Consider the following 16,474-nt stretch of genomic DNA (forward strand, 5'->3'; position numbering starts at 1 on the left):
ACAATAGCTGTATGGGAGTCTTCTATCCTCATTCCTAAATGCTTCTTTTTTTTTTTTTTATTCAGAGGATAGAGGCGTCTGACCTGATGGGAAGGAACCGACGGATTTTGGTGTCTCCAGTCCAGCATCCATATGGCTTAACGCTCCTCGGGGCTCATATATATTGGACAGACTGGCAGACGCGCAAAATCCAAAGAGCAGATAAAGACACTGGAGCAAATGTTATTGTGGTCAGAGATAATCTGCCAGGGCTGATGGACATACAAGCAGTGGACCGCACTCATGCTTTAGGTTAGTTGCAGACTTCTAGCTCTTTAGAGTACATCATTGCCATCAATCTTCTTTATTTTCTGTGAGTGGCGCCTCATTTCTCCCCATTTTCCTTTATAGGATACAACAAGTGTGGGAACAAAAATGGTGGGTGCTCCCACCTCTGCCTGCCAAACCCTGTCAGCTACTCCTGTGCCTGTCCCACGGGCATTCTGCTGAAGGATGATGGCAGAACGTGCGACCCGTCTCCCGATACCTACCTGCTCTTCTCCAGCCGTGATTCCATTCGTCGTATCTCTCTGGACACCGATGATTACACCGATGTCTATGTCCCCATTAAAGAACTGAACAATGTAATCTCCTTGGATTATGACAGCGTAGAAGGCAAAATCTACTACACAGATGTCTTCCTGGATGTAATCAGGTGCTGAGATAGGGTGAAATTTGGGTTTTTCTCTTCCCATATCAATATTTTTAGCAGTTGTTCTTGCAAGGATTCAGTGAATTATCTCGTAGGATGTACATACTGTAATCTCAGTACTCACGAGGTTGGTCCTCCCATTCAACACCCCCTTCTATATAAGAGAACCCATCCTTGCATCAGATGATCAATCATTCATCTAAATAACCCACTTCTTCAGGAGTGGTCGGCCTGACGTGGGTTGGAGAAACCAGAAACATGACAAACGAAATATCACTGGACCAGCTTTCAACTGGACCCTTCTAATGATGGTCAGATGGCTGTTTGATTAGCGCCAGTTACTTTAAAATAGAAAAAAAAAATTGCCATTGCTCTTCATAGGTTGTCCCAAGTTGCTAACCACGTGAGGGCCAACCTCTGGGACCCTGAATGATCCCAAAACAGGGCTCGGTCTGTAGAGAAAGGTCAACCATGCACAGTTGATTCATATTGTCCAAACCACGTGCAGAATCGTACTGAACCCGGCTCCAGGATTGCAGCCAGGCATCATTTTCTCTGCTAGTGACTACAGCAAATATTCCTGACATGGTTAATATTTTTTGCAATCACAATGTACTTCTGGAGCCATTTAGAGAAGCGTCAGATCTGTAATGAACAGTTATTCGCTTGCTGCTTTGAGGTTCTGTACTCGGAGACGGAAAGAGGAAAACAAGAAAAGTGCTACTATTCTCCATCTGCTCCCTCTGACTGCAGCTTATCCTGACGGTTAGGGGGTCTCGATTACAATAGCTAACGACAAAGCCGAGCTGTTTCTGGAAAAGAAGCAGGAGCGTTTTTTCTTTTTTTTTTCTTTTCCGCTCTGACTTTCATTTGCCAACTCTATGCTGCCAAACCTGAAAATAAAGAAGCTTTGCTTTTGTTTTACTTTATATGTGCTGAATATATACATTTGCCTCATTAGGAGAGTGGACCTTGATGGAAATGGTATGGAGACAATTATTGGTGAGGGCCTGAAGACTACAGATGGTCTGGCTGTGGATTGGGTAGCAAGAAACCTGTATTGGACAGACACTGGAGCCAACACCATCGAGGTGGCACGACTAGATGGAAGACATCGGAAAGTTCTGATCAATAACAGCCTAGACGAGCCTCGAGCCATTGCGGTGTTTCCAAGAAAAGGGTGAGAACATGTGCACTCTCTAGATTTACTCCTTGTTGGCTGATGACCTCCTGTAGAATATGATGTTTAACTGAATTTCCCTCTTGCAGCTATCTTTTCTGGACCGACTGGGGTCATGTTGCCAAAATTGAGAGGTCTCACTTGGATGGCTCTGATCGCAAAGTCCTCATTAATACAGATCTTGGGTGGCCCAATGGACTGACTTTGGACTATGACACCCGTAGGTCAGTAGTCATCTAATGCCGCAAAGGTTCATTAAAACCTTCTCGTACATCGTATACAGATTTGACATTCATGTATTTGCATATGTATTTTTTTTCCAGAATTTTTTGGGTGGATGCTCACTTGGATCGCATAGAGAATGCCGATCTGAATGGCAAAACCCGCCAGGTGCTTGTGAGCCAGGTGTCTCACCCATTCGCGCTCACTCAGGTAAACATTTTGGGTAATCCTCTCACATCAAAATGGGAACAATGAATATTTAATGAGATTTTTTTTTAATCCAATGAAATATATGTATTTTTTTATTGGTTTTACCAAACAGGAGGGCCGCTGGATCTACTGGACCGATTGGCAGACAAAGTCTATTCAGAGGGTGGACAAATACTCTGGAAGAAGCCAAGAAAGTATTTTGGGAAACATGGAAGGATTAATGGACATCATTGTAGTGTCTCCATTAAGACAGACAGGTATGAGACGTGCCAACTCTTGCACTTTACTGAAACTAGTTGTAAACTAAACACATCCCTTTCTCCGCCGTGCAGGCAGCAACCCGTGTGGCGTCAATAATGGGGGTTGCTCCCATCTTTGCTTCGCTCGAAGTTATGACTTTGTGTGTGCCTGTCCGGATGACCTGGGGAACGAGGTCTGCTCCACCAGTGAGTACCCAACTTCCTACTAAAGTGTTAAAACCTCTTGTGACCTGTCATTGAGACCCCCAGCAGTATGGCTGAAAAGTTCAATGCCCAGTTTAGGCTTTATTCTGGAGTTTTGTTGGCTGACCTCAGCTGAATTCAGGGGCGCTACAATGCCCAAGGGTACTTTCCGTGAGCGATCCATCGACATAACGCTGAGATACAGGAACAGCTGTGTTAATGGCGGCATGGCAGAGGTCTTTGGATACTTTGCTTTAATAAGGGACAAGACCCCCATTCATGTCTGAGGTCGGGATGTATTTAAAGAAGACCCTTCGTCTTTTCTAACACCATCACCCCCCCCCCCCCGCCATGACTTGATATCAAGATTCTGATGGGTTTACATGGCAGTGTGATAAATTCCCAATCTTGCCTTTACAATTGAAATCTTTTGTAAACCCCCTTAAACTATATAATACTGACTCTCTATTTTGGTGTCAAATAATTTCCATTTTATTTTTCAGCTCCTGGATTTTTACCATCACCTCCGCATCCAACGAACATTAGCGAGAAGATCTCCGGCCCTTCCAGTCCTAACACCCAGGGCGAACGAGCAGACAGTACACCTGGGGTGACAGCGGGAAGGTGGGAGTACGGTGTGATTTATGGCCGATGATTTCAATAAGGTGATTAAAGGTTTCAGTATCTGCATCAATCCTTGTTTGTCACATTTATCTTTCAGTTGCTCAGATGTGGAGGCAACAAAAGGACTGTGCACCCACAATGGAGCGGTCCCAGCCAGTGCAGGTACGGGGAGGGCTTAGGCCATAGCAAGGTACATCTTGACATGTATAATAAAATGTGTCCTTATTGAGATTTTTCCTATGTACCCAGGAGATAAACTGCGTGTACCTCACATAATTGCTGGATCGCTGTCTCTCTTGTGCCTGCTCCTTTTGATCTGTGCTCTGCTGATTTACAGGTGAGTGCATAGGTTTAAAGGGGTGATAAGGAAGGGACACGTAAAGCTGGATTCTTGGTCCTTTGAACTCCGTGTACCTTATAGTTGTCTGATTCAGAGGGACAATGAAATGTAGGGTCAACTATCTAATGCAAAACCTGGAGTGGGCTGTAGGCTAATCTGTATGGATTGTCAGTTAAGTCCCTGGACAGTAAATCTATGGAATGGTAGCTCATATAAGTAGATGCTGAAAGGTTCAGATGGATAGCAGAAGCGTATGCAAACAGTTCTTGCTGCCCACGAAGGTCCTGTGCTTAAAATGCAAATGCATTTAATTGCCAAATGGGAGGACTTCACACACACTTCTTTTTTCCAAGGCATCGTCGGGCAAAGCTGTCAGACCCAGCAATGGGAACATTGACCTACAGCAACCCATCCTACCGCACGTCCACCCAGGAGGTGAAGATTGAGGCTGTGCACAGGCCAGGAGCTTGTCACCTGCAAAGGCATCGCAAGGAGGTGAGCATTAAATAAAGGGCGTCCTGAAATGATTGATCCATGGGATCACTTTGGCATTTGCTACCTTACAAGTATGCATCTGACCTTTTCCATGTCGCCCATCTCATCCCCCGCAGCACTCTTCTCCCTCTGAAAGTCTCTCTCCTTTCCTCTTCTGAGGTCTTCTGCTACCTGCAGGTATTGGTGGCTGCTGCACGCGATTGACTCTTTACATTGGTTTTAGCTTTTGTGGCCTTTATCAGATTTATTAAGGATTCGTGTGTACTGGAGTTACAAGGGCACCATTATGGATGGCATGGCTCCCTAGCACAGCCCTCTTATGTGCATCTACGTAGGAGCTGGTAATGCTCTTCTTTAAGCTGGGGGTGAGGTATGTCTGGAAACCATTGCTTTAACCGTGTGGGCATGCTCTGTAACTAACACATATTTTGTTAATGGCTTCACATAGGATCCACATAGCATATATTTGTCACAAAAAAGGGCTTAGTGCGGTGGAACCTGTATGGCCAAAGTCCGGGTAGGCACACAGTCGTTGGTGAGGGAGACGAGACTGTTAGCAGACATACCGAAGGTAGGTAGACAGGTGACGTCCTGAATACAGCAAACAGAACTCCGAAGTAACTAGAATGTCTCAATATCATGGAAGCGGCAGTCAGAAGATGTCCTGGAAGCCGCAGTAGCAGACATAACTCTGTAGTAACTAGAAAGTCTCAATACCATGGAAGCCACATGCAGACATGAAACATCCTTGAGACTGCAGACAGAGAACCATGACACTGGAAGCTGCATACAGACATGAGATGTCCTGGATACGACAGACTGTTACCTGTCTGCAGCTGAGTGATTGGAAACCACAGGCAGCCAGGAGACGTCCTGGAGACAGAAGACAGGAACTGTGCACAGAGAAAGTCTTTTTAGAAAGTATTAAAACCAAGACACAGGTGTGTGTCTTTGGAGGTCTTATACAGGCCTAGAAAAATCAACACATGCAAGCACGCCAGGCTACTTACATAGTCTGACATGGAGTACAGCAAAGTTTAGCAGACTGGTGTAGGAAGCAGAGCCTAGACCAGGGACAGGTGTTTAACAATATTTCTCTATGAAGTTTCTCTTAGTATTTGTTCAGATTGCTATCTTTCCTAAAGTCTCCATATACAGTTGTGGCCAAAAGTATTGACACCCCTGCAATTCTGTCAGATAATACTCAGTTTCTTTCTGAAAATGATTGCAAACACATTCTTTGGTATTATATTCATTTGTCTTAAATGAAAAAAACACAAAAGAGAATGAAGCAAAACATTGATAATTTCGCACAAAACTCCAAAAATGGGCCAGACAAAAGTATTGGCACCCTCAGCCTAATACTTGGTTGACCAACCGCTTCCGGTAACCATCAATGAGTTTCTTACAATGCTCTGGTGGAATTTTAGACCATTCTTCTTTGGCAAACTGCTCCAGGTCCCTGATATTTGAAGGGTGCCTTCTCCAAACTGCCATTTTTAGATCTCTCCACAGGTGTTCTATGGGATTCAGGTCTGGACTCATTGCTGGCCACCTTAGAAGTCTCCAGTGCTTTCTCTCAAAGCATTTTCTAGTGCTTTTTGAAGTGTGTTTTGGGTCATTGACCTGCCGGAAGACCCATGGCCTCTGAGGGAGACCCAGCTTTCTCACACTGGGCCCTACATTATGCTGCAAAATTTGTTGGTAGTCTTCTGACTTCATAATGCCATGCACACGGTCAAGCAGTCCAGTGCCAGAGGCAGCAAAGCAACCCCAAAACATCAGGGAACCTCCGCCATGTTTGACTGTAGGGACTGTGTTCTTTTCTTTGAATGCCTCTTTTTTTCTCCTGTAAACTCTATGTTGATGCCTTTGCCCAAAAAGCTCTACTTTTGTCTCATCTGACCAGAGAACATTCTTCCAAAACATTTTAGGCTTTTTCAGGTAAGTTTTGGCAAACTCCAGCCTGGCTTTTTTATGTCTCGGGGTAAGAAGTGGGGTCTTCCTGGGTCTCCTACCATACAGTCCCTTTTCATTCAGACGCCGACGGATAGTATGGGTTGACACTGTTGTACCGTCGGACTGCAGGGCAGCTTGAACTTGTTTGGATGTTAGTCGAGGTTCTTTATCCAACATCCGCACAATCTTATGTTGAAATCTCTTGTCAATTTTTCTTTTCCTTCCACATCTAGGGAGGTTAGCCACAGTGCCATGGGCTTTACACTTCTTGATGACACTGTGCACGGTAGACACAGGAACATTCAGGTCTTTGGAGATGGACTTGTAGCCTTGAGATTGCTCATGCTTCCTCACAATTTGGTTTCGCAAGTCCTCAGACAGTTCTTTGCTCTTCTTTCTTTTCTCCATGCTCAATGTGGTACACACAAGGACACAGGACAGAGGTTGAGTCAACTTTAATCCATGTCAACTGGCTGCAAGTGTGATTTAGTTATTGCCAACACCTGTTAGGTGCCACAGGTAAGTTACAGGTGCTGTTAATTACACAAATTAGAGAAGCATCACATGATTTTTCGAACAGTGCCAATACTTTTGTCCACCCTCTTTTTTTTATGTTTGGTGTGGAATTATATCCAATTTGGCATTAGGACAATTCTTTTTGTGTTTTTTCATTTAAGACAATTTAAATGAAGATAATAATACCAAAGAATTTGTGTTTGCAATCATTTTCAGGAAGAGACTGAGTATTATCTGACAGAATTGCAGGGGTGTCAATACTTTTGGTCACAACTGTACATGAACGCTCCTCTCTAAGAAGAAAACGGTTGGACGTTTAACTTCAATAAGCCCGACCCTTCTCTATACCCGACATCTGTTGGGAAACAGTCAGGAGGCCCTCAGACATCAGCTGCCTGGCCCGCCAATACCAGAATATTTTAATGCATATGGAGGCCTGTATCAGTTTAGGCAGGGAATGGCCAGAGTTAGGCCTGTTTCACACTTCAGTTTTTTGTGTCAGTTAAAATCCGCCAAAAAGGCGGAAATCGGATCCGTTCCTAACTGATGTGAACGGATGCCACCAGATCCGTTTTTTGACGGATCCGCCGAATGAAGAATTTTAAAGGAACCGCTGCCCGGGGAGGGGAGAAGAGAAGAGAGGAGGGGAGAGGAGGAGAGAGAGAGTAATGATTTCAGGGTTAAATTTCCGCCTGACATCATTCCTCCGGGCATGCGCACTACAAAAATGCGGATCCTTCAGCACAAAAAACGTTACATGGTCCGTCCAGGCATCTCGGCGGACGCAAAAAAAAATTGACGGATCCGCAAAAAAAGATCCCATGGATGGCCATCCGTCAAGATCCGCCGGTAATGCAAATCAATGGGAAAAAAAACGGATCCGCCAAAAAAAAATGGCGGATCCGTTTTTTTGCAAAAACGGCGGATTTTGACTGATGGTCAAAAACGGAAGTGTGAAACAGGCCTTACTCTTCATGGTCTGTATAAAATGAATTCTGTCTTCTAAGCACAGCAGATGAAGAAATCTAGAATTATTTAATTTATTGTACAAGACTTTTTTTTGTTTTTAAATTTTTTTACCTTCTATACTTTGTTGTGATGTCTGGCTTTGGATTGATTATCTGTTATAACACTGTCTTCTACATTTTATATTGAAGTTTTTGATTCTGTTTCCTTTAATGACCTCTTTTATTGCTTTTGAGTTAAGATGGAGGAATGACAGACAGCAGCAAAACCTTATGAGGTTACTAAAACTTAGAACTGCATGTTTTGTACGGTGGTTCATTCTTTTATAGAGTGCATGGAGCATGGGGGGAAAGTGAGCAAAGAGATCAACTTCTTGTCCTGGGTAAAAGAATATTTAGAATTGAGTCCTCAGTGGTTGATACCTTTTAATGGCTAACTGAAAGGATGGTAACACATTGCAGCTTTCGAGACTACTCGGGTCTCTTCATCAGGCTAGACTAAAGGCCCCGTCTCGCTAAGCGATCTCGGTGGTAGCGAGATCGCTGCTGAGTCACAACTTTGGTGACGTAACAGCGATCTCACCAGCGAGATCGCTGTGTGTGACAGCGATCAGCGAGCGGCCCCCCCTGCCGGTATCGCTGATCACTGGAAGAAACCTCTGGACATTTCTTTGGTCGCTGGTCTCCCGCTGGCCAGCACGCATCGCTGCGTGTGACAGGCGGGAGACCAGCGATCAGGTGTAAAAAATAATAAAAAAATAAATATAGTTATTCTCACCTTCTGACGTCCCGTTCAGCCATCCTGCCTCTCTCCACGCTCCGGTCCCAGTGATCCTTTGCACGAATGACCGCGAGACTTTGTTATCCCTCGAGACTGTGACATCTCGTGGTCATTCTCGCAAAGGATCACTGGGACCGGAGCGTGGAGAGAGGCAGGATGGCTGAACGGGACGTCGGAAGGTGAGAATAACTATATTTTTTATTTTGATTCTATTTTTTACAGCGATGGCCAGCGATGCCGGGCGCTCGGCATCGCTGTGCTGATCGCTGGTGAAGCTGTCTGTGTGACAGCTCACCAGCGATCACATAGCGACTTACTAGCGATCCTGACACCTTGATATCGGTGTCGGGATCGCTGGTAAGTCACTTAGTGTGAAGGGACCTTAATACAACATCTGAAGAATCACATTTATACACAAGACAGCACAGAAATAACGCAATAGATAAGACAAGTGACGTGAAGCAGAATTGTCATTATGGGAGAGGGATAAGCATAAATATTGGAGCAGTTCATAGATAAGGAGTGTGAAAGTTTTATTGCCCTCTGATGGGGTCTAGCTCTGTGTTGTGATGACCCCAGAAGGTCTGAAGAGTAAATTCCTTAATTGATATAAAAAGACACAAATCCATGCGACACATTCATTCCTGTGTCGAAAGTTTTCAGAAATTTGTACTCTGAGATTCTTCTCTCTCTCTGAGACTTGAAGTTACCTTAGTAATTTACTGTCCATCATGCTGTCCTGGGTAATGCATACCAAAAAAATGGAGCAGCACAAGAAATGTCCTGAAGACATGCAAACCCTGTCTTATGAGGAAAGGTTGCAGAATTTGGGAATGTTTAGTTTGCAAAAGAGAAGACTGAGAGGAGACTTAATAGCTGTCTACAAATATCTCAAGGGCTGTCACATTGTAGAAGGATCAACTTTATTCTCATTTGCACAAGGAAAGACTAGAAGCAATGGGATGAAACTGAATGGGAGGAGACACAGATTAGATATTAGAAAAAACTTTTTGACAGAGTGATCAATGAGTGGAACAGGCTGCCACGAGAAGTGGTGAGTTCTCCTCCAATGGAAGTCTTCTAACAGAGGCTGGACAGACATCTGACTGGGATGGTTTAGTGAATCCTGCTTTGAGCAGGGGGTTGGACCAGATGGCCCAGGAGGTCCCTTCCAACTCTATGATTCTATGACAGGAGCAGGAGGTTATGTTTGGATCTTAGCGACCTGATACATTTGCTGACTGGGAGATGAACTGCAGCCGAGTGGTCAAGCAGTAATTTACTCCCTAGTTTCTTCCTTGCTTGTAAACTGAAAGTGTGTGTGCATCGAGGGGTTCAAAGAGTTGGTAGAATATAGTGCCTTGGTAAAGTGGAAGACGGCAACATTGGGCGGATGTAGCACTGTGGATAGCTTTGTATAATTAGGAAGTTTAGCTGTGCCTGGCCCAAGGTTTGTGTAAGACATTGCTGAAGCAGTTGGACAAAGTCTGGCTGATGTATCATTTCACATTATACCATGGCTGCCTCATTTTCTACAAAGAGGACTGTGCTTTTCCTTCCTTCTCGGTCATTCTCCATCTTTTTCATTTTTGCAGGCTCTCCCTGACAATGGTTTTACCAAAGAGAAAATCCGAATCTTGGAGGGCTTTGGCTTACTGTCTGGGGATGAGAATGAGTGGGATGATCTCAAGCAGGTGAAGCCATCTCGAGGCAGCATTCTCCGGGACCACGTGTGCATCAAGACCGACACTGTCTCCTTACAAGCGAGCACGGCCTCTCTTGACCTGACAGAAACGCAACAACTACTTCAAGAAGAGCAGTCTGAGACGGGCAGTGTCACTCTCCCACCCAGCCCTGAACGAAGAGTCTCCTTACCAGATACCGGCTGGAGAGGAAGACACTTGCCTTCCACAGAGAGCGAGGTGTGAGGCACCCTAGAACGTGAGAAATGGAACTGGGGGGACATAGATTCTATGTACCCCTTCCCCAGTACTACTCAACTAATCAGGAGTCTATGCATCTTCCTTGAGCGCGCGACTCTGCTTCCTTAGACTTGGACAAAACTGGACTCTTCTGAGGTCTGTGACTGAACACACGTGAAGGGCAAGACTCGTGGTCATTTGGTACATACCCTTCCTGCATGTGTCAGTTTTTGGCTGCTGCATTCATCTTGTCCAATAGAAGGGTGAAGAATACACAGATGAAAAATCACGTGTACCGGTGGTATTCATGTAGCTGGAAAGACAAGTCATCTCCACAACATCCACGCTTAGTGATTCATGGACGCACCGCATTGCCTAGCATTCATGGCTTTGGACAATACCTTGGTGTTTTTGCCAAATATCAACCTCCATCGTTTGTGCCAAGATCACCCAGGAGCATAAATAATTTAATGACTAATTTCTTCTCTCGTGACCAGCGAGTTCACGAGCAGTGAACATGGCTCTTCTGCAGGCCCTGTCGGCACAGGAAGGGTTGCACACTGATGCTCTTGTGGGGTTTTAAAGATAAAATTCTAATTTTTTTTTTTTTATACTAAGCCGGAATAAATTAAACTGTCCGCAGCAAGTTGTTTATTTTATAATGTTTTTAACAAGGATTTCTGGATGTTTTTTTTTCCCCCTATTTTATTTAACCTCTGTATTTTAGACTTGTTGTGATAACTTAATATAAAATAGATTTTCTTACCTGGTGTTTTATTTTTTTGTTTAAGTAACGTTTTCTTACATGGGTGCTGTCACTTTACCGAACATTGCATAAAGCAATAGTAACCAACACAACCCAGAAAATATTAAGGCAAAAACTCAAAATTCAATTCATAAACCACAAGAAAAAAGTAATAAAATTCGTAATTTTTAGCAATTTATAAATGCAATAGCATACCATACAGTATTTAATGAAACAAGAAATGACAAGGACACTGCTATCCAAAACATGGAGCCTATATTGCACAATTGCCCAAATTAGCATACATTCATAAAGAACTATATGATATACTATTTAGTATTTCTTAGCGAGACAACATATATATGCTATACTAAAATGTCAATAAACACATTGGGATTAAATCCATATAAACTTATCAGGACTATAGGAGCTTTCCATAATGGAAACAGGCATGGCCTATCTTCTATTTTATATAGAGCTTGAGTGCCCAAATTGTATCGCTACACTATTAGTAAATACCTCATAATCCCAAAAAGTGGTGTGTAACTAAAAAGACATTCCCCAAGAGGGCACTTACAAGATTAAAGTATATGGCGCTGGCTTCCCCGTCGCCCCAATGCGCGTTTTGCTTCTTCGTCAGGAGGCGTCTGCTTTATAGTGTAGCGATACAATTTGGGCACTCAAGCTCTATATAAAATAGAAGATAGGCCATGCCTGTTTCCATTATGGAAAGCTCCTATAGTCCTGATAAGTTTATATGGATTTAATCCCAATGTGTTTACTGACATTTTAGTATAGCATATACGGTATATGTTGTCTCTCTATGATATACTATTTAGTATTTCTTATAGTACTTTATGAATGTATGCTAATTTGGGCAATTGTGCAATATAGGCTCCCTTTTTTGGATAGCAGTGTCGTTTGTCATTTCTTGTTTCATTAATTACTGTATGGTATGCTATTGCATTTAATAAAATTCGTAATTTTTGGCAATTTATAAGGCAATAGTACAAGAAAATATGCCCCAAATCAGTGGCAATAGAGTTAAAATCATCTTCCCCTTGGAAAAGGCTATTTGCGTAAAAAAAAACAAAAACTCATGTTTGTTTCTTCATTTATGAGCCACTTCTACCACCCAGACTTCTGAACTCCTCATTTAGGCTAAGTGCACACGTACCGGAACTCTCGCCGAAATTACCGCGAGAATTCCGGAATTCCAGTCCGCGGGAAAATCGCATTTTAAATTCCCGCGATTTTCCCGCGGAAAAACTAGCATTTTGCAAGCGTATTTAGCTTGCAAAATGCTAGCGTTTTCCCAGCAATCTGTAGCATCGCTTGGAGAACTGATTGACAGGTTGGTCACACTCGTCAAACAGTGTTTGACGAGTGTGACCAACCTTTTACTACTGAGGCCGACTATGCAGCATCAGTAGTAAAAGATAAAATGTAAAAAAAAATACTGTTATTATTCTCACCTTCCGACGTCCCGCGCATCCGTTCCCAGTAATCCTTTGCGAAAATGCCCGCGATGACGTCCGTTCTCGCGGTAATTCGCGATGACGTCGCGCGAATGACCGCGAGACATTGCGATCCCGCGAGAACGGACGCCATCGCGGGCATTTTCGCAAAGGACTACTGGGAACGAGAGTGTGGAGAGAAGCGGGAAGGCTGCGCGGGACGTCGGAGGGTGAGAATAACAATATTTTTTATTTTTAAATTCTATTTTTTACAGGGATATGGTACCCAAAGCCCGGAGGACAGTCTCCTCTCCTCCGGCGTGGGTACCATCCGCAAATGTTCTGCTTACTTTCCGCATGGTGTGCACAGTCACATGCAGAAAGTAAGCGGAACAATGCATTCCTATGGGTGCGGGATCGCCGCGATTCCGCAAATTAATGAGCATGCTGCGGTTTTTACCGCGAAGCGATTCCGCCGCGGTAAAAACCGCAGCATTAGCACAGCATTGCGGAATCCCATAGGAATGCATGGGATGCTTATTTTTCGCGTTTTCGCGGCAAAATCGCGCGGATAAAACCGCCACGGAAACGCGAAAAAAACGCCACCTGTGAACTCAGCCTTAGGCTACGGCCACACTATCAGTATTGGTTCAGTAATTTTTCTCAGCATTTTTAAGCCAAAACCAGGTGAGGAACAATCAGAGGACAAGGTATAATAGAAACCAGTACACCAATTCTGCATGTTTGACCCAATCCGGGTTTTGGCTCACGAATACTGACAGTGTGACCATAGCCTTACTCTGGAAAAACTGCTAAAATCTGTCTCTTTAAGACAAGATGCACTGCCAGCTCACTGAGAAGTCAGTTTATAGCTGCTGCTTATTGAAGTCTATGGATGGAGGTGCAGACATAGACTATGCTGCTTTCTAGTAAGCATTTATCGCACTCCAATGCTAGATTCACAGCTACACTTCTCAGTGCTTCTGTAAAATCTCTTCCAAGTTATTAAAGACCTTCAAAAGCCTACACTAAACAGCGAGTAATTTTTACATAGATCTTCAACTGTACCTTTTTTTTTTTTAACATTTTGATTTATTTTTTTTTTAATCAAATGATTAATGCCTAAAACATGTTTTGGATTTTTTTTTTTTTTCTTCAAGCAGAAACTAACAACTTACACGTTGCTTCTTTTTGCATCCTGAAAAAATACAAAAAGAAAAAAACCCAGCACCTTGTGGACTATAGGAGCGTTTCTTTGATTGCATACTGGGAAGTAGAACATAAAACAGTACAGTGCAGACATTCACATCAAAGCCAGGCGCCTGCGCAGAGATGTTTTACGCTCTGCTCACAGTAGGGCAGAGTGCGCCTGCGCAGTCCTGTGAGGCTATTGCACAGATGCGATATCTCAGTTCGCAATGTTGATGGCGCAACACATGAATCAAAGCAGGACGCCGTGATTAGGAGCCGAGAGGAGAGAGAGATGCCACAGCGAGGAAGACCACCCTTATATATGTACAAAGCGAGAGCATATCAAATTGTATTTTTTGGGGTATACAGGGAAAGTTGGGAGTTGATAGACACATTTGAGAAATGCAGCACACGAGCAGTTAAAGGTGGCGTCATTTGTTCATAGGCTCAAAAACTGGTGATAGGTTCCCGTTAACCCCTTGGCAACCTCCGCTGTACTAGTACTGCGCATGTAGCCTCCCTCCCTTTGATGTGGGCTCTGCAGGTGAGTCAACATTTTTTCCCAGTACATGTCAGCTCTTATGAACAGCTGACATGTGCCCAGAACAGCCGCGGGTGGAATCGCGATCCACCTGCGGCTATTAACTCGTTAAATGCAACTGTCAAACTCTGACAGCAGCATTTAACACGCGCTTCCGGCTATCAGGCCGGAAACCCGCCACTGGTGACCTGAGTCATGTGATCGTGGGTCACCGGGTTCGTTGGCACGACATATGGTTGTCAGTGCCGGATTGCCCAGTGCTCGGCGCGCATAGCAAGTGAGTAATTCTGTTATATACAGGTGATCTGATCATCGCCTGGATGTAGCAGAGTCGATCGGGTTATGGCAGCTTCTAGTTTCCCATGGAGACTATTAAGCATGCAAAAAGTAAAAAAAATTTTAAAAATGTTAAAAATAACAATATAAATTAAATCAAACGCCTTTGCCGCCCATTCAAAATAAAATAAAAAGAAAATCAAACATACAAATGTTTGGTATGGACGCGTTCAGAATCGCCCGATCTATAAAAAAAATAAATAAAAAAAGATTAACCTGATCACTAAATGGCGTAGCAATAAAAAAAAGTCAAAATGCCAGAATTATGTTTTTTGGTCGCCGTGACATTGCATTAAAATGCAATAACGGACGATTAAAAGATCGTATCTGCACCAAAATGGTATCAATAAAAAAGTCAGCCCTGCACGCAAAAAATAAGCCCTCACCCAACCAGAGATCACGAAAATTGGAGACGCTACGGGTCTCGGAAAATGGTCCTTTTTTTTTTTTTAACCTGGATTTTTTTTTTTTCACCCCTTAAATAAAAAAGAACCTATACATGTTTGGTGTCTATGAACTTGTAATAACCTGGAGAATCAGAATGACCAGTCAGTTTTAGCATTTAGTGAACATGGTTAAAAAAAAGTTGTGGGATTGCACTTCTTTTGCAATTTCACCGCACTTGGAATTTTTTCCCCATTTTGAGTAGAAGATATGGTAAAACCAATGATGTCGTTCAAAAGTACAAGTCGTCCCGCAAAAAATAAGCCCTCACATGGTCATATTGATGGAAAAATATGAACGTAATGGCTCTGGGAAGAAGGGGAGGGAAAAACAAATGCAAAAATGGGCAGGGTCTCGAAGGGGTTAAAGGGATCTATGCATTGCTTCTAATGTGAAAACTATATACAAGATCACATAATTAAAACAATACCACCGTAGCAATTTAAAACAAGCCAGGACAGACCAAAGAGACAGAGGGAATATGAGGTATATATGTTATAGCTATTATATTGAGCCCCAAATTAGTCCCAGGGCCCCATATTGTCCCACAGGTCAGTGTGACGTGCGTGCGCCGGAGCCTGGAAGAAGTCATTAACATAATGAAATAAAGGCCCCGTCACACTAAGCGATATCGCTATGTGTGATACTTACCTCCGACCGGCTCCCCCGCTGGTTATCGCTGATCGCGCGAGATCGTCCTGGGCCGTTTCTTGTCGGCAGCTTCCTGCTGGCGCCAACGAGCGACACGTGGACGCAGGCAGGAGGACGTCTTCATCGCCGCATCTGACAGGTAAGTAACGACCGCTGCTGCGTCGCTACATCGCTAGTGAGATCTGCCTGTTTGGCAGCTCACTAGGGACCACTTAGCGATGCACCAGTGATCCTGACCGGGTCATATCGTTGTCGGGATCGCTGGTGCATCGCTTAGTGTGACGGGGCCTTTAGTCTTATTTCTCCACATCTAGACAGCAACTATGAGGCATACAGGTAAGCCTAGATTAACATTTCTATTACCTGTATGCCCATAGTAATTACCTGTATGCCCATAGTAATAGCTGAAGTGTCCCAGTGGGTGACAAGATTCCCTTTAATGTCTTCCATTTGGCAGACAGGTCTAAGGACCCTCATTTCCCTCCTGCAGACTTATAAACCTGCACTAATGAAATACATCCCTTGTTACGGGTCTATCAATAAGTAATATCAGATGGAGAAAACTACAGGAATGACCATTACAAACTAAGTGCCTGTAATGCTGGAGTCACAATATATCTCATTATACACCTACAGGCACACAAGTCCTGTACCTTTAGTTGTGCAGAAAGCTGTCGAACAATCGGGTGCAAACTCCTTCATAAATCAGCATTTTCAGTAGTGGCATTTAACTTTTCTGATAGTTTCTTATCCTATTTATA

General features: G+C 43.6%; 1 protein-coding gene across 1 annotated transcript in view; it reads left to right on the top strand.

Annotated features, from left to right (window-relative positions):
* The window catches only part of LRP4 (LDL receptor related protein 4), a 65,255-nt gene extending 54,142 nt beyond the window's left edge, over positions 1 to 11,113 (top strand). Inside the window, exons 27-38 of the mRNA XM_073541637.1 lie at positions 66 to 291; positions 391 to 694; positions 1,653 to 1,871; positions 1,961 to 2,095; positions 2,195 to 2,303; positions 2,416 to 2,560; positions 2,636 to 2,749; positions 3,250 to 3,370; positions 3,468 to 3,532; positions 3,620 to 3,707; positions 4,064 to 4,205; positions 10,022 to 11,113. Of these exons, the coding sequence (XP_073397738.1) occupies positions 66 to 291; positions 391 to 694; positions 1,653 to 1,871; positions 1,961 to 2,095; positions 2,195 to 2,303; positions 2,416 to 2,560; positions 2,636 to 2,749; positions 3,250 to 3,370; positions 3,468 to 3,532; positions 3,620 to 3,707; positions 4,064 to 4,205; positions 10,022 to 10,354 (2,001 nt within the window). The 3' untranslated portion in view covers positions 10,355 to 11,113. The remainder of the gene's footprint in view (positions 1 to 65; positions 292 to 390; positions 695 to 1,652; positions 1,872 to 1,960; positions 2,096 to 2,194; positions 2,304 to 2,415; positions 2,561 to 2,635; positions 2,750 to 3,249; positions 3,371 to 3,467; positions 3,533 to 3,619; positions 3,708 to 4,063; positions 4,206 to 10,021) is intronic.
* Positions 11,114 to 16,474: the final 5,361 nt, after the last annotated feature.

Source organism: Dendrobates tinctorius, unplaced genomic scaffold, assembly GCF_039654945.1.
Source record: "Dendrobates tinctorius isolate UK_male_01 unplaced genomic scaffold, ASM3965494v1 ptg000124l, whole genome shotgun sequence".
Lineage (NCBI taxonomy): Eukaryota > Metazoa > Chordata > Amphibia > Anura > Dendrobatidae > Dendrobates > Dendrobates tinctorius.